This window comes from Neoarius graeffei, chromosome 17, assembly GCF_027579695.1.
Source record: "Neoarius graeffei isolate fNeoGra1 chromosome 17, fNeoGra1.pri, whole genome shotgun sequence".
NCBI classification, from domain to species: domain Eukaryota; kingdom Metazoa; phylum Chordata; class Actinopteri; order Siluriformes; family Ariidae; genus Neoarius; species Neoarius graeffei.
The window spans coordinates 24,194,647-24,213,456 of NC_083585.1; the positions used below are offsets into that span (position 1 = coordinate 24,194,647).

Below are 18,810 nucleotides of genomic sequence, written 5' to 3' on the forward strand. Positions count from 1 at the left end.
CCCAACTTTTTTGAGATGTGTTGTTGTCATGAAATTTAAAATCACCTAATTTTTCTCTTTAAATGATACATTTTCTCAGTTTAAACATTTGATATGTCATCTATGTTCTATTCTGAATAAAATATGGAATTTTGAAACTTCCACATCATTGCATTCCGTTTTTATTTACAATTTGTACTTTGTCCCAACTTGTTTGGAATCGGGGTTGTAGAATCCACATAATTATTATTATTTTTTTAATGTTCATCACATGGATTGTGTCTTCCAGAGTATGGGAGAGTCACTGGCAGATCAGTGTCCTTGGTGCGGGTGAGAGACAGCGAGCTACGTTCACTGCATGAGGAGAGATCTGAGAGATATGAGCACGTATTTAACAGTTAATCCAATGAAATCGAGTCGTACATGAGCTGATAGCCGATGAGCCGCGTAGCACCGAGTTGGCTATAATCCACGTACGACAAGATTGAGTGGAATAACTGTTTTATTCTATTCACATTCACTGGATTTTGAGAAACGGAGCATTTTTATTTTTTGCAAATTCGATAAATAAAAACTGTATACAAAACGTCTGACAAAATAATTTCCGCTTCGAATGTCAACAAACTGTCAAAATGACAGGAGCAATTTGTGAAAAATGCAATAATAATAATTACTGAAAAATAAAAAATGTTTTTTACCATCAAATAGTTTTATTCCGTATTTTGTTGCTTTTTTTTTGTATTTTTGGGGGTTTTGTTTTCGAGTAGAGTTTTTATTTCATCCTCGGTTGGGTCAGCAACACGCTCCGCCTGTTTGTTTTTCTCTACTCGCGGTATATGAGTTGATAGCCTAGTAGTCGAGTAGCCAATCATAGCGCGCGATTCCTCATATCCAGTGAATGTGGATAGAATCATATGTATGAGACAGTGTTGTCAAATTCTACCATTATGTCATTTAACACCAGCATGAGCCTAATGATTTGCATACGCTATGACTGACAGGGGAAATAAAATATATGTCACCCCTTCAACCCAGAGAGAACAGGCAGTTTTTCTGTCTTGGACTCCTGGTCACAGATGGCTGTAGCGTCGTCTGGATTCAAACTTGTGATCTCTGGACGATAGCCTGAATGCGTTTCTGGTGCACCACTCAGAAGCCATGATAAGTTCATATTAATGCGCTCATTCTAAATGTGTTATTGAGACAGCAGACGCGACATTCATCTCATTATCTGTAGCCGCTTTATCCTGTTCTACAGGGTCGCAGGCAAGCTGGAGCCTATCCCAGCTGACTACGGGCGAGAGGCGGGGTACACCCTGGACAAGTCGCCAGGTCATCACAGGGCTGACACATAGACACAGACAACCATTCACACTCACATTCACACTTACGGTCAATTTAGAGTCACCAGTTAACCTAACCTGCATGTCTTTGGACTGTGGGGGAAACCGGAGCACCCGGAGGAAACCCACGCGGACACGGGGAGAACATGCAAACTCCGCACAGAAAGGCCCTCGCCGGCCACGGGGCTCGAACCTGGATCTTCTTGCTGTGAGGCGACAGCGCTAACCACTACACCACCGTGCCGCCCGACATATAATCGAAGACTAATAATAATTGGATTTAAAAAAAAAAACCTTAAACTAAAACATATAATCTTGGTGGAACCTGAGGTGAGCAATTTAGTGCCAAAATGGCTCAGTTGGGACGGTGTTGGAGTGAAAATCTAAAGGTCCCTGGTTCAATCGTGGGTTTCAGCAGCTTGGGGTGAAACTTTATTTTACAGGCGGTGTAGTGGTTAGCGCTGTCGCCTCACAGCAAGAAGGTCCTGGGTTTGAGCCCAGTGGCCGGCGAGGGCCTTTCTGTGTGGAGTTTGCATGTTCTCCCCGTGTCTGCGTGGGGGTGCTCCGGTTTCCCCCACAGTCCAAAGACATGCAGTTAGGTTAACATGGGGTGGCCTGAGGCTGAGGTGCCCTTGAGCAAGGCACCGAACCCCAAACTGCTCCCCGGGTGCTATTAGCATCATGGCTGCTCACTGCTCTGGGTCTGTGTGCACGCGCATATGTGTGTTTACTGCTTCAGATGGGTTAAATGCAGGGAGGAATTTCACAAGTGTACATGCAATTAATAAAGTCCTTCTTCTTCTTCTAATCATTGATGTGGTGACATTTTATTTAGTAAGAAAGGAGTCTCCGTTATCAGTACATTGGAACACAGTGCTTTGCAAAGTTTCCCATCACAGGAAAGTCTTCCGGAGAGAAAATCACAACATTAGATCTAACTATAGCTTGTTAAAGACCCACTGACACAACTTTTTACACCACGTAATATGTGTATTTATTGTTTTATTGCTGTATTGTGAAATAAAATATCCAAAACTCAACTTGAATAAAGGGTCGTCTTTGTAGAAAATCAAGAATTTCAGAGCCGATTTTGTGGTTTTTGCCCCGGCTTCTACAAGCGCCATGAGCCATTTGCCCGTTTTTGCCGCTAGGGCGAGTGACGTCACATCAGTGTATGTCGTTCTGGATTGCATGAAAACAAAACATGAAGCAGGGAAGCTATCGAGATTGTCTGCCCTCACGTCTATTAAAGATTCTGTTTAAACAGCATAATGTCTTAAACATATGGTCCTGGTCACGTCACACTATTGGTCCCACTCCAAAAAACATCATGTCTAAGCTCCTGTTAGATCATGTTAGATACAGTAGCTACCAGGAGTTTAGGTCATATTTATGCAGAAATATCAAAAACTCTCAAGGGTTCACAAACTTTCAAAACATGCCGGATGACATCTTATATCTATCACTCCACACACATATCATGTATATTATCCTAACTAAATATCAGGGATGCAAACAGTGCGCCTTTTGGCGGATGCCGCCTTTTTCACGGCTGAATCGCGCAGATCTGAATTTTTTTTTTTTTGGGGGGGGGGGGGGGGGGGGGGGTTGGAGTGTCTGATTATAATTTCAAAGTAAATTCTGTATTAAAATTACTAAATAAGCAAATCCGTTACAGTCCATGAAACAGGAAGTATAAGGATGAGGAAAAAACAGTTCAAATCGGGAAGCTGCGCACATTTGTGCAGCCTGAGCGGCAGGACTGCGCAAATGTGCGCAGCTTCCCGATTTAAACTGTTTTTTCCTCATCCTTATACTTCCTGTTTCATGGACTGTAACGGATTTGCTTATTTAGTAATTTTAATACAGAATTTACTTTGAAATTATAATCAGACACTCCAACGCCCCCCCCTAAAAAAAAATTCGGATCTGCGCGATTCAGCCGTGAAAAAGGCGGCATCCGCCAAAAGGCGCACTGTTTGCATCCCTGAAATATATGAAACAAGGTATTGGCCTTTCAGTTGTTGTACATTACTGGTATTAGCTGCTTTGGCCTATTGATAAGTAATATGCAATGGTATAAGACGCATTTGTGACGTTACAACAAATTTTAAACAACATACATGTATTGAATAACAACACATAGCCACGTACCCTGGCTCGTTCTCTTTTGGCAAAGGCACCACTGGACTTTCGCTTTTTGACCGCCCCTTCGGGGGGTCTGCTGTCATCTGTTTCTCTTTTGACAGATTGATTCGGCCCGGGCCTGTCAAACAACGTCGGCACAGCTGACTCCTCCAACACCAGTGGATAAGTTGGATCAAACGTTCTTCGCGTTCTGGACGACAAAGTGAAACAGTGCTCCTCGAAATGTGCTGAACAGAGACGTGACCATTTTGTTGACTTCCAGTTCGCACGTGTTTTGGAAACGTTTCTTTCCCACTCTTTTGCTATTTCAGGGTGTTTTTTCCAAGGAAAGGAATGGAGTTTCACTCCTTCCGACGTGGTGTTAGAACACCCGTAAGCCACACATATAATCCCTTTTCGGTTAGACGCCATTTAACTTTTTCACGCAAGGAAATCACAAAACCACAGCTCAATATCACATAAACGACACACTGATGTGACGTCACTTCCGGCATCTCTGAATGAGCCCAGTTCTTATCCAGGTCAATCTCCCGGTGCGAAATTTAAAATTACTTCTGATGTTTAAAACGGACAGTTAAACCAATAATTAAAACCAGAATGTATCTTTGGAGTTATATATTGTTTGTTTAAAAATTAATACGAAATGACTGTCAGTGGGTCTTTAAAACATGCATGTAATAAATTAAATACCGTAACCATTGGCTAAACGATGTGGTATAAGTGGAATCCCAGATCATGCAGTTATATGAAAATAAGCCGAGTCTGTGAATGCACTTCACTTTGTGCCGCATCACATTATTTTTGCATAACTGCACGATCTGTTTTGTGTCACCCCTTACGTAATGTTCACTATGTTGGGCTCGGTATAAAAATTTGCCAGTGCTTGTGTTAATCGAGCGGTGCCACTCCTGCAGGATGAATTTATCTTACTGAACACTAGAAGTCGAGTCTGTCTCTCCATACTGCCTCCATCCGTGTTCACTTGGCAGATGAAGTCTCGCGCATCACTGATTCGTACAGCATTGATGGTCAGAATAGAGTTTCCCATCATGCCTTCCTGAGAGTGAGAGACATTGAACCTCCCTGAGAAAGCTGGGTCCGGCTCTTCAGTGGCACTACTGTCATCTTTGTTGTAGATCTGTACTCTGTTGCCAGCCGATGATTTCTAAAACAAATTAAGATATATATATATATATATATATATATATATATATATATATATAAAGATTGCATTAGTGTCACCAGTGCATGAAAGAAGAAACGCTTTTTTCAAAGTTCTGATATCAACAATATTCCAGAGAAAACCAATTAAAACATATCTAAATATTTGACTTACAGCAAACCACTGTATCGTCGGTGAACTGGCAGATCCACTCATGTTGTATATGCAGGGGATCTCTGCTACATCGTCCAGGAATACCTCGACCCTGTCCTCCATACTGACCTCCAACTTGGCCCAGGCTACACACACAGAGTCAACCACAAGACAAGCTTTAAATAGACTATTGCACTGCATATCAGATGGTGTAAACTGGAATTAACTGTTGATGACTAATCAATGAGGGAAAGAAAACAAAATTCCTTCGTGTATCTAAAGCACATGGGCACTGTTTTAGCCGTCCACAGACAACGTTCCCATAACAAAGGCTTGATATGGTGGGATTGCAGCAAAAAAAAAGAGTGATAAGTAGCAGACAAGGGGAAATGCTATGAGTGGAATCTATGCAGCCCACCCATGTGTGTATTAATGTGCATCATTCAAGTGTGTCACTCCTCAGCAAGAATAAAGGCTTGATTTACACCACAGTATAGTGACCCACTGTTCATGTCGCTGCCTGGAAACTTGCTGCTTTTTTCCTTCCTAGAAGTACCATATCTCACACACAGTGCTGAGCGTAAATGAGTGCACCCCCTTTGAAAAGTAACATTTTAAACAATATCTCAATGAACAAACAATTTCCAAAATGTTGACAAGTTTAATATAATATCTGTTTAACTTATAACGTGAAAGTAAGGTTAATAATATAAACTTAGATTACACATTTTTCAGTTTTACTCAAATTAGGGTGGTGCAAAAATGAGTACACCCCACAACAAAAACTACTACATCTACTACTTTGTATGGCCTCCATGATTTTTAATGACAGCACCAAGTCAACAATGACCTCTTTTAGTGACTGGATGCTGGATGGAGAGTGATGCTCAACTTGTCTGTTCAGAATTCCCCATAGGTGTTCGATTGGGTTCAGATCAGGAGACATACTTGGCCACTGAATCACTTTCACCCTGTTCTTCTTCAGAAATCCAACAGTGGCCTTAGATGTGTGTTTAGGATCATTGTCATGTTGGAAAAGTGCACAACAGCCAAGGGCACGGAGTGATGGTAGCATCTTCTCTTTCAGTATAGAGCAATACATCTGTGAATTCATGATGCCATCAATGAAATGCAGCTCCCCGACACCAGCAGCACTCATGCAGCCCCGCATAAGGACACTGCCACCACCATGTTTCACTGTAGGCACCAGGCATTTTTCTTTGTATTCCTCACCTTTGCGACGCCATACAGTTTTGAAGCCATCAGTTCCAAAAACATTTATCTTGGTCTCATCACTCCAGAGTATAGAGTCCCAGTAGTCTTCATCTTTGTCAGCATGGGCCCTGGCAAACTCTAGGCGGGCTTTTTTGTGCCTGGGCTTTAGGAGAGGCTTCTTTCGTGGATGGCATCCATGCATGCCATTCCTCTGCAGTGTACGCCGTATTGTGTCACGGGAAATAGTCACCCCAGTTTGGCTTTCTACTTCTTTAGATAACTGCAGTGAACTTGCATGCCGATTTTCTTCAACCCTTCTCATCAGAAGACGCTCCTGTCGAGGTGTTAACTTCCGTGGACGACCTGGACGTTTCTGTGAGATGGTTGCAGTTCCATCTTTCTTAAATTTTTGTACCACTTTTGCTTTGCTGATCTTCTTGTAGCCTTCACCTTTGTGGTGTAAAGAAATTATTTTCTTTGGGGAATTCTGAAGAGACAAGTTGAGCATCACTCTCCATCCAGCATCCGGTCACTAAAAGAGGTCATTGTTGAAGAATGGAAAAAGATTGATGTTGCAAAATGTCGCCAACTTGTTCATTCCATGCCTAGAAGACTTGGTGCTGTCATTAAAAATCATGGAGGCCATACAAAGTACTAGATGGAGTAGTTTTTGTTGTGGGATGTACTTATTTTTGCACCACCCTAATTTAAGTAAAACTGAAAAATGTGTAATCGAAGTTATATTATTAACCTTACTTTCCCGTTATAAGTTAAACAGATGTTATATTAAACTTTGTCTTTTCAACATTTTGGAAATTGTTTGTGTTCATTGAGATATTGTTTAAAATGTTACTTTTCAAAGGGGGTGTACTCATTTACGCTCAGCACTGTGTATATATATATATATATATATATATATATATATATATATATATATATATATATATACGGGTCCGTCTCAGAAACTGCTCTCTTATTTGGGACATTATGGTCAAAAAATTAATTTTCTAATTTTACTTTTTTTTTTGCATTTACCTCACACTCAATGTTTCTTTTGTCATGTTTAATAAGAATAAAGATAGTATCTTGCTTTATCTGGCCTCCACTGTGGAAATCTTTTTTTATTACAATTCAAATGCTTTTGTAAAATTGATTTACATATAAAATAACTATATCATGAAGAATTAAAGCCCCTCCTTCACAGATGAGTGAAAATATTGAATAAATTTCCTCTTTTTGATTGCTTGAGTTAAAAATGCCAAGTTATGATGACTGAATTGATTGTTCACTTAAATATGAATAATATGATACAGTTTGGGGATTTGATATGGCGAAATAGGACACAATGGAAAAATCAAGAACACACCGGAAAGATGAGAATAACGGCGGTGGTAAAAGAACAGCGACTGTACCGGCTGAAGGTTGCGCAGGTCTCTGCCGCGGCGCGCGAGCAACGGGACATCACTACCGCACCGGACGGGGCGCGAGGCGGGGGCGGGGCAAAATGACTGGCCGTAGATTCTATCAAAAGTTCGATCTAAATTGACCATGGTTGCAAAATATTGGCCAAAAATACGTAAACACTACGAAATATGAAAGTAAGATGAAAAAGAAACATTCCATTGCCTTATGCTGCAAGACTAAAACAAAATAAAACTGTCAAAACTCACCTTTTCAGTGATAACGTCCGAACAGATCACCCACGTAACAGAAAGACCGCAAATGGAAGCACGATCAACTTCTAACTGCTGGAGTGGAAAATTCCATTCTACACATGCAAATTGTTAATGTGTGTCCTTCCCCGCACACAAATAACACGCTACGGTAAAAAATAGACCACAACTCATTTTATAGCTCAGAAATTCATACAGGACCAGCTACCATCGTAACATATTCTGTACGAATCATATTCTATACCTAACTTTCAGCTTTCGTTTTAAAAAGCAAAATGGCAGATTTATAACTAAATGTTTATATGGCGTAGTGATTTGAAGTTACTACTTTTGGTGAGGTCGTGACCTTGACCCTGAGGCTTTCTGTTTAGATCAAAACACACGATCGTATTGGTTTTGGGTATACGGAAAACGGAGTTACGATGGTGATCAAATATTTTGCATGATGTTTTATTACGGTTATGATTATTCTGTGAGCGCACCAATCCTTAGGTGTATAAAGTTACAACTTAAAATACAATTAGTGATAACTGTCGACTTTTCAGTGGACTACAACCTTTTTAAGGGAATGCGATGTAGTCAACCATTCATCATGTCCCAGATCAAGCCGCCATTTTTCCACAAATTTGCAGAATTTTTGCCAAATTCTGAATAGAGTATTCACATCAAAGATTTAGTTTTATCTGTATTATTTCTTTCATCATTTTATTTCAAATTAAAACCAACATCACCATTCAAAACCGTATAGTTTATTGACTGTGAGTATATTTAGTGGGGTACCCCCACAGTACCCAGTTTCTGACACAGACCCAAATATATATATATATATATATATATATATATATATATATATATATATATGAGTGATTCCACGCTTATGGGTACTGAAATGGGGACATGAACTTATTCACCTAAAACCATTTCTTTTTTTTTACCATCAGGTCACAAAACATGTAATGTTTAATGAATGATATGTTAAAAGATAACTTTAATTTTCTGAGATGTAATAAAAACATATTTATATGCCAAAGTCAAGCCTATGAGTTCCAAAATGATGTCTGTTCCATTACTTCTGTTACGATTGTCCATCTCGCGTCTGTTACAAATTAATTACAATCTAGCTCTATACCATGTTAATCTTATTGAAAGAATGTGTATGTTTATTCTACTGCACATGTTTATTAATTATATTTGCTAAAACATCACCTTCCTATGTTTCAAAAAGTAATTCTACATTGTTAAAATTGAGAATATATATGTCCACAACACTTCTGTTACGTTCTGACTTTGGCATATAAATATGTTTTTATTACATCTCATAAAATTAAAGTTATCTTTTAACATATCATTCATTAAAGATTACATGTTTTGTGACCTGATGGTAAAAAAAAAGAAATGGTTTTAGGTGAATTTTTAAAAATAAGTTCATGTCCCCATTTCAGTACCCATAAGCGTGGAATCACTCATATATAAAAAACAGTGGACGTTAAAGAATGTATCAGGCAGAGATTAGAAATTATACCTGTCGTAGTATATTTACTTCTCATGTTGCTGTTGTGCATGAGCAGATTTTGAGTGAACAATGAAAATGGAGCCCTCCTTCCCTTCAGCCGGTGCTGTGAGATGGAAAATGGGCATGAAGGATGGTCTCCCATTAAATAAATTTAATTAGTTTCCCCAACAAAAAGCATTTCCTGTGCATTAGTGATGTTAGCTCTGTTGTGTCCATCAGACCTGCTCTGCCTCCGGAAGAGTAACAACAGAACTTGGAACATCCCTAAACACAATTTTGTGCATTACGTGGGCATTTTCAACACCAATCAATTTTCTTTGTTTTTACTGATGGTGCGTGCACTAAAAGCACGTTACAAAGCACAGCAACAGAGAGGCTTGCTAGTCCTGTTTTCTAACTGTAGCACGGAAGAAAAGAAAATTCTGAAAATCTGAGGCCTTGCATGTAAAATCCACGAAAACATTCATCAAGCAGCTTTTCACGCTTCATCCACTGTAACATAGCAGTGACCCGAGTGTTGGACCTTTTTCCTTTGAACGATTTACCCCAATGATGCTTCTGCTAAGAATAGGCTCATAGTTTTTTGGACTGAAGCAAACGAGTGACTGTTTTATTTTGTCTGTCCTGACAGGAGAGAGGCCAGAGGAGCGAAATTAGCAGCAGCTAGGGAGTGAAAAAAAGAAAATCATTCATGGAGCTTCACATGATATGGGGAGAGAGAGAGAGAGAGAGAGAGAGAGAGAGAACGAACTGGGCTTGTGCTCATCAAATGATTACTACAAGTTACTAGTTGATTTGGTAACACTTTCTATGAAGCCATAAATCATCATAACTGCACTTATAATTCTTTGTAAGTTGGTATTCAGTAACACACAGGATGTAACGCTCTAATGTGTCACTGTTATAAGTGGTATGTACTACACTGCAAAACCTTTACAACTAATAATGACCTGTGCATAATTATAAAGCAATTGTAATTATTTATTAATGACTCTTAGTATAAATACACAAGTGATTTATAAAAAAAATAATGTGTGCTGATTGGTCAAGAAATTTGGACTATATCCTGATAATCACCTCGAGCAACTCGGCAAAATGGCGGCCGATCGCTTTGTCACTGTAAGTGAGGAGGAATTACAAATTATGAAAGAAAGTTCTGTTCCTAAAAGCACTAAAGATGCGACGATGTTTGGTCTAAAACTATTCAAAGATAAGGTGGAATTGCAACTTATTTTATCTACCCATCCATTATCTGTAGCCGCTTATCCTGTGCAGGGTCGCAGGCGAGCTGGAGCCTATCCCAGCTGACTACGGGTGAAAGGCGGGGTACACCCTGGACAAGTCGCCAGGTCATCACAGGGCTGACACATAGACACAGACAACCATTCACACTCACATTCACACCTACGGTCAATTTAGAGTCACCAGTTAACCTAACCTGCATGTCTTTGGACTGTGGGGGAAACCGGAGCACCCGGAGGAAACCCATGCGGACACGGGGAGAACATACAAACTCCGCACAGAAAGGCCTTCGCCGGCTCGAACCCAGAACCTTCTTGCTGTGAGACGACAGTGCTAACCACTACACCACCGTGCCGCCTATTTTATCGATTTAAAAACAAAGTATTTTATGTGAGTCGGCATAGGTAAGTGACACAGCCCTCCACCGTGCCTTTAATACATGTGCATGCTGCTTTTGAAGTTTGAAATAAATTAGTTTTAATACAATTTCTTGTTTTTAATAATCATCTGTGTATTTATACTAAAACAATTATCCACCTCAGGCTCAGGGAATATCAGTGAATAATAACCAAGATAACATTATTCACCGATATTCACTTCGCCTCCAGTAAATAACTGTTAATTATAAACAGCACAAACACTCTAGTTATGCCCATTTATGAGTATCGTATGTGTGATATGGCTGCTGCTGGAAAAACAAATACTTGTGAAATACTTTTTGGCTTAGACAGCTATTATACAGAATGCCTTCCTATTCACTCACAGTGTCAACAACTGCAGAGATGTGCTTAGAGATGCTCAAGGGAAGTGATGCAAGAAATCACAGAATCCCTGTATACTGATAAACTTTGAACATCTACCGTGTCTTGCAGAAGTATTCATCCCCTTTGGACTTTGTCCTGTTTTGTCACATTACAAGCTGGAATTGAACCTGTTTGAGTCGGCCAGAGGTTTGAGACTGGGACGAAGGTTCACGTTCCAGCAGGACAATGACCCTAAACATACTGCTAAAGCTACACTGGAATGGTTTAAAGGGAAACATTTATGTCTTGGAATGGCCTAGTCAAAGCCCAGACCTCAATCCAATTGAGAATCTGTGGCATAACTTGAAGACTGCTGTACACCAACGCAACCCATCTAACTTGAAGGAGTTGGAGCAGTTTTGCCTTGAGGAATGGGCAACAATCCCAGTGGCTAGATGTGTTTAGCTAATAGAGACATAGCCCAAGAGACTTGCAGCTGTAATTTCAGCAAAAGGTGGCTCTACAAAGTATTGACTTTGGAGGGTGAATACCTATGCACAATCCAGATTTCTGTTTTTTTCATCTTAATTATTGTTTGTATCACAATAAAACAACTATTTGTACCTTTAAAGTTGTAGGCATGGTGTGTAAATCAAATGGTGCTAACCCCCCAAAAATCCATTTGAATTCCAGCTTGTAATGCGACAAAACAGGATAAACACCAAGGGGGATGAATACTTTTGCAAAACACTGTAACTGGATAGGTGTCACTTTCTCAGGAGCTGTGTAATATGGGAATCTGTAGAACACCAGTGCTCTGAGACACCTCTGAACCTAGATAGAATGCTCCAATGTCCAATATCTATTCAACATGATCAAACATTCTGGGAATCCCACTTACCCAAGCCTTATATGGCCACCATCTCCAGTGCGATGTGCTCATTCAGAACTTTGAATTAAGAGCTGGCAAAAATCTTTTCATGAGCTCCAAGTGTGCCTTGGAGCTGGCCCAACCAAAAGGAATACTAGGACTACCGCTCTCTAGAGAAACAGCCCTCAACATGTACAGTGTAGTCTTGCTAAAGCTTGGGTTGCAAAGGGGTGGAAAGTTTCCGGGAATATTGGGAATTTTCGATTCTGGCATTTATTAAGTTTTAAACATTTTAAAACATTTCATCACCCAGAAAAACAAATTAAAACCCATGTTAAGCCTTTCTTTCAATTATGTGCTGTTTTGTGCTAATTTATATTGCTAAAGGCCAATTAATAAAATGCTTTTAGTTTTTCAATATTAGTATTATATTCAGATTTTTCAGTGAAAAATTGTTATTCTCAATCTCAATTATCTAGTCCGAGGGACACTTAATAGAAATCCAGTCAAAATTGTCAAAGGTCAAATGCGCATTCCCAAGTTCCCCACCACAAAAGTGTAGAAGGTCTTGTATCCCTTGGTCTACTACACATATTTTGAATAAATTTTTTGTGTGTGTGTGTTGGGGACCTCTCGAATCTGCATTTGAACAGATTTCTATTAAGTGTCCCTCAGACAAGATATCTCGTAATTTTGAATCGAATAGATTATTTTTCTAGAGTGTACCCTTTGTTAAGAATTAACTGGAAATCTAACTCATTGCATAACAAATAGTGATTTCTAAAAATCTTGCAAAAACTCAATTTTGGCCATTTTTATTACAAAATTTTACAAAACTTGAAGACTTGTCTACAGATTTAATCACAAAGGTATCACATCATAAAATAGCAAGGAATATTTAAAAAATTTAAAATTACTAGTAGTCTTGAAATAAGTTTTGCTGCTTGTAAAATATATTAGTGCCACTTTTTTCTTTGAATCTGGAGCAAGGCTGTTTAATGTCATTGTTTTAATAGCATTGTATACCCTAATCATTACTTCTAATCCGATAATTTGCATGCAAATTACTTGACAGGATATGGTTTACAAACCAGTTGCAAAATGAAAAAGGAATTCAAGTTGTTAAAGTAGAATTAGTAAACAAAAAAGTTACAGGAAGCGGTCTTCAAAATCACAAGTAGAGTTAAAGTTGCTTTTGAAGATAAGTTCTCACAAAGTCTAAGGTTATTGTTTAATTCATTATACATGTACCAGGGAAAACCCGTATTGTTTTTGTAAAACATTTGGTGGTTATTAATTTCTCAGTTGTTTAATTAGTTACATGCTTGTTTTTGCTTGTATGTTCTTCTGAACAGAACAGAGACCCAGAGAAATATCCTAATCTGAATAAAAGGACCTTATTTTTTTGTATCAATTTTTAAGTAAAGTTGGTTTTGAAAATTCCCTAAAGTTCCCCAAAATTACCGTTAATTCCCAAAATTTCCATGGAAATTTTCCACTCTGAAAATTCCCGGAAATTTTGCAACCCTACTAAAGCTCCATGGGTTCGACTCCAATCTACAGAAACAACCCTCACAACTAGGCAGGCACAGATGGTATACTGGTGTTGGGTATCAATCTAATACCTTGCTCATATACTCATTTAATATTCATGAAAAATGCTCCGATCCTAATGTCTGATACCACATGACAGGAATGTTATATTGTCACAGTAATGAACAGTCAAAACAAACAGCCATCCGTATATCCATCCATAATCTATGCTGCTTATCCGTCAGGGCCGCAGAGCCAATCTCAGAGGTGGGGTACATCCTGGGCAGGTCACAAACAGCCTGTATATAATAATGATAGAATATATAGGCTGTCTCTCACTGGGATGCCCGAACATTGGCTCCCGGTCCATCCGCCTTGTCGTGGTGTGAGAGCCCGAATGCACCGATTTCCTAGTAGGTGCAACATTCCTATTCTGTAACTTCGAATGAAGGGGTGGAGATTGGATAGTCGCAAAAGGATGGACCACCAGCATGTCAGTTATGCTGAGAGGTGGCAGCCCCACCAGCTGACTACGCCAGCGTCGGGCCTACTACCCGTCATGGTGGAATCTAAATCTTGTAATGACCAGTGATGGGAATAACGGCGTTAGAAATAAACGGCATTACTAACGGCGTTACTTTTTTTAGTAACGAGTAATCTAACTAATTACTTTTTACATCGTTATAACGCTGTTCCCGTTACTTACAATAAAATACTATGCGTTACTTTATTAAAGCTGTTCTCATCTGGCACGCTGCTCGTTCAGCCTTTCTTTACTCTGCTTTCGTGTGGGGCGGGGAGACACGAGACAACGGCACAGTAAGCCAATCAGAGTAGATTTGGACAACATATGTAGGTAGGCCACGCCTACTGCACTACTGCGCGCTCTTTCAATCAGAAGACCCAGCGATGGCGAGCGGTCAGCCCAGCACTGCGCTTTCACACTGGAAATACAGACATTACTTTTCATTACTTGAAATAAAAGGCAAGAGTGTTTACGTGCAATGCACATTATGTCGAGGAACAAAGCGTTTGTCCTCGTCAGTGGCCAGTAATTAGTAACATAATTTTAATAACTACAAAAATATATTACATTTGATAGATGTCTTATCTCACATTGTCCCACAAAAATATTAATATAGTGTAGATAACATTGCTAATTGGTTCTGTTAAGTGTCCATTTCAGTCATTAAACACATTTAACATTCACTTTTATTATGATTACACTAACTGAATTTGATTTTTTTTTGAGGGGGAACAAAATGTAACGGAATAATTACTTTCCCTGGTAATTAGTTACTTTTATGACAAAGTAACTCCGTTACTAACTCAGTTACTTTTTGGGAAAAGTAACTAGTAACTATAACTAATTACTTTTTGAAAGTAACGTGCCCAACACTGGTAATGACACCGACTAGAAGAAACTGGACTGACCTCTCTCGGAACCGACCAATGCGCGTTGCCAATAAACGAGTACTGAATTTCCGTAATAAGGTCCGTATTGCAACCTGGAATGTACAAACACTTCTTCATACAGGATATGCAACACTTTTGTCAAACGAACTGTCTAAACATGATTTAAGCCTAGCTGGCATCTGTGAAGCCCGATGGCCCGGATCTGGAGAGTCCATCGTTGGAGACCACACCATCATATGGAGTGGGCCAGAGGATAGAAGTGGACTCTATGGAGTAGCCCTAGCCATTCCCTCGCATCTAAGAGGATCGCTCATCAGCTGGAAACCAATCTCTGACAGACTGCTCACAGCTCGCCTCCTTCACAAACATGGGAAAATGACTGTTATTGTCGCCTACGCACCAACAGAGGCTGCCCAGGATACAGACAAGGATGCATTCTATGACCAGCTACAGGAAGCTATCCAAGATGCTCCGCCACATGACATGACCCTAGTCCTCACCGATGCTAATGCCACCCTGTCAGCCAACTCCCGGAACATCTATCAGCAGGATGTGATTGGCCCCATATTCGTGGATTTGGCCACCAACAACAATGGCAGCCGCCTACTGGAGCTCTGCAGAGCCACAAATCTCTGCATTGCCGATACATGGTTCCCTCGCAAGAGGATCCATCACTGGACCTGGTACAGCCCTGACGGAAGAACCAGAAAAGCCATTGACCATATCCTCATCTCAAGCCACTGGAAGTCGTTCATCACTAACTGCCGAGTCTACAGAGGTGCCCAACTTGGCAACACAGACCACAGGCTGTTGATGGCCCACATGAGGCTCAAGCTTAAGGTTGACCCATCTATCAAAAGACAAGTACGTCTTGACTCCTCTCGACTCAAGGACCCAATAATCCAAGAAGCCTACAAATGTGCTATCACCAACCGATACAGCGCCCTAGCTTCGGATGCAACGTCGGACTGGCAGCACTTCAAATCTGAAGTCTACAAAGCGACTGAGGAAATAACAGGCAGGAGCAGATCCCCCTCCAAACAACCATGGATCTCAGAAGAGACCCTTGACATTATCGACCGCAGCCGAGCTGCGTGCCTTCGCAGGGAGAAGACTGAGTATCGCCGTCTCAATGGAGTTCGCAACACAGCTATCCGTCAGGACCGCAAGAACTACTGGATTGAACAAGCGGCTAAGCTAGAAGCCGCGGCAGAGCAGAACGACCAAAAGCAAATCTACAGTCTTCTTCGCCAAGCCAAGGCTGGCCCTCGACAACACGGCTTCCTTAACAAAGATAATGCCGGTAACATCATCTCCACAGAAGTTGACTGTATTCACCGCTGGAAGGAACACTTTAGCCAGCTGTTAAACCATCCTCCAGTTCCTGAGGATCCCACACTGGCCGAGGCTGCCAATGTGACTGATGCCACAAACCCCGATTGCCCCACTACTCCCGTTACCCCAGATGAGGTGAAGGCCGCTCTGAGGAAACTGAAGAACGGAAAGGCCCCTGGCATCTGTAACATCACAGCCGAGATGCTGAAGGCTGGAGGCAACCATATGACCCAGTGGCTCACTCAGATAATAAACCACGTGTGGATCCTACAAAAGCTCCCTGACGACTGGATACGGGGTATCATCTTACCGTTCTGGAAAAGGAAGGGAGACCAGCTGGTATGCAGCAATCACAGGGGCATTACTTTACTCTCCATCTCGGGCAAGCTGTTCACCCGTATCCTACTCACAAGAGCCATCCCAGCCATCAGGAGCAGATGGCGTCCACAACAAGTAGGTTTTATGCTGAACCGCTCCACCATCGACCACATTTCTGCACTTCGCCTAGCCATTAAGAAGGCACGCGAGTTCGGAAAGAACCGGCATCATTATATTGCTTTTATAGATCTCCGAGCTGCATTCGATACAGTGGACCACGCTTCCCTCTGGGAGATCCTGAGACTGCTTGGAGTACCACAGTAGATAATCACCCTCTTTCAGCAGATGTACAACTCTGCGGAGAGCTGCGTCAGAGTGAGCCGCAAGGATTCAGAGTGGTTCACCATCAACAGCGGAGTTCGCCAGGGCTGTGTGGCTGCACTGGATCTTTTTAATTGTGTCATTAACTATTTAATGACTAAGGTCTGTGAACGCGATCCTGGGGTGTCTTTTGGACAGTACAACCTAGCGGATCTTGAGTAGGCCGACGACACCACCTTGCTCGCTGACGATTTGGATCGACTCCAAGAAGCCCTCACGGTGTATGACGAGGAGGCCAAGAAACTCGGCCTCGGCATCAGCTGGAGTAAAACAGAACTTGGGCATATTGGTGAAGGCCCCGACCCTGAACCTCTTGTCCTCAACCTTTGCATAGTTAACTTTGTTTTTTCATTCAAGTATCTCAGATCAATAATCTCCAAGACTGGTGACCTAAAACCCGAAATTAATCAAAGATGCACTCAAGCTGCAGCTGTTCTTCAGTTCCTGTGGAAACCACTCTGGCATCACCACCACATTACACAACGGACTAAACAACGCATTTACAACTCTTCTGTTGTATCGGTCCTCCTGTACAGCTCTGAAACCTGGCCGTTAAATAACACTTTGGCAGCCTGACTCTACAGCTTTGATAGTAGAGCCCTAAGGAGGATCACCGGTATTCGATGGCACGAACATGTGAGCAACAAGGAACTTCGTGAGTTGACTAAACAACCTCCTGCTTCATGCCTAGCAGCAATGCGACGGGTACGTTGGCATGGACATATCCTACGCCTCCCACCCAAGCACCCCACCCGAGCCATATTGGATTTTAATCCCAAACAGGTAGGATGGTGGTGGCCAAGGAGGGCCCCTCGCACCTGTTGGATGGATGTTGTGGCACATGATCTGAGGAACCTTAACATCTCGCTTCCCCAGGCACTGCAGATGGCGAAGCCTAATGAACTTAGTCGGTTCTATGCACCACGTGCAAGAGGATGAGTGAGTGTAAGTAATATAGGCTGTATATAGAAATTAATAATGTAATTCAAAGCAAAGCAGGCTGCAAACTGTGCTCTACAAAATTATCAAGAGGAGGAACTACAGCATCTTCCTCCAACACAAGTGACCAGATAAGACATAAGACACGAAACTAGGCTGGGGAGGGGAAAAAAGCTAAGTGATAAGAACCCAGCTCAGACCCAGTGGATAACTCGGGCCCACTGCAACCCAAAAGGATAACTACTAGTAATGTAGATAGGTAATGCACTTCTTTTAAAATCAGCTCACTCGTGTTATACTCAGAACAGTAGTACTGTATGTGTGTGGAAATGCAAATGTGTGCTTTTCACTGATACTGTTTAAACCAGGAAACATAAACAAAGCTAAATCAAACATGTGGTGAAATCCTTGATTGACTAATACTAAGTAGGCTACTCATTTCAGTACCAGTATGAACGAGTACCAAAAACGTGCTTCCATTCAGTCCGAAAAAAATCGGAACAACACATCTCTAAACAGAACACGTCTTCACTGTTGCATATTCTTACAAAACAACACACTGCTCTGGTAATGGATGTTAAACCTGCTGTTAATAGAGCCATATTTCATGCTTTTCTGACGCACCTTTTTGAAAATGCCTAAAATGATCCTGAAGTATGCCGGTATTCCTGTGGAACTTGGAACAGGTCTTGAATGATGACTACACCCCCAAATCTAAAGCTCCAACTTCCTGTGATACATTTTGTTTTATAACAAAATGAATAATAACAGGGTGGTGTAGTGGTTAGCACTGTCGCCTCACAGCAAGAAGGTCCTGGGTTCGAGCCCCGTGGCCGGCGAGGGCCT

At 41.2% G+C, this 18,810-nt stretch overlaps 1 protein-coding gene across 3 annotated transcripts in view; it reads right to left on the bottom strand.

The window, feature by feature from the left end:
- mcamb (melanoma cell adhesion molecule b) overlaps positions 1 to 18,810 on the bottom strand; it is a 105,919-nt gene that overhangs the window by 34,890 nt on the left and 52,219 nt on the right. For all 3 annotated transcript variants that reach the window (XM_060943857.1, XM_060943856.1, XM_060943855.1), the window contains exons 2-3: positions 4,807 to 4,931; positions 4,401 to 4,635 (exon numbers count right to left, since the gene is read on the bottom strand). In XM_060943857.1, the coding sequence (XP_060799840.1) occupies positions 4,401 to 4,635; positions 4,807 to 4,931 (360 nt within the window). The remainder of the gene's footprint in view (positions 1 to 4,400; positions 4,636 to 4,806; positions 4,932 to 18,810) is intronic.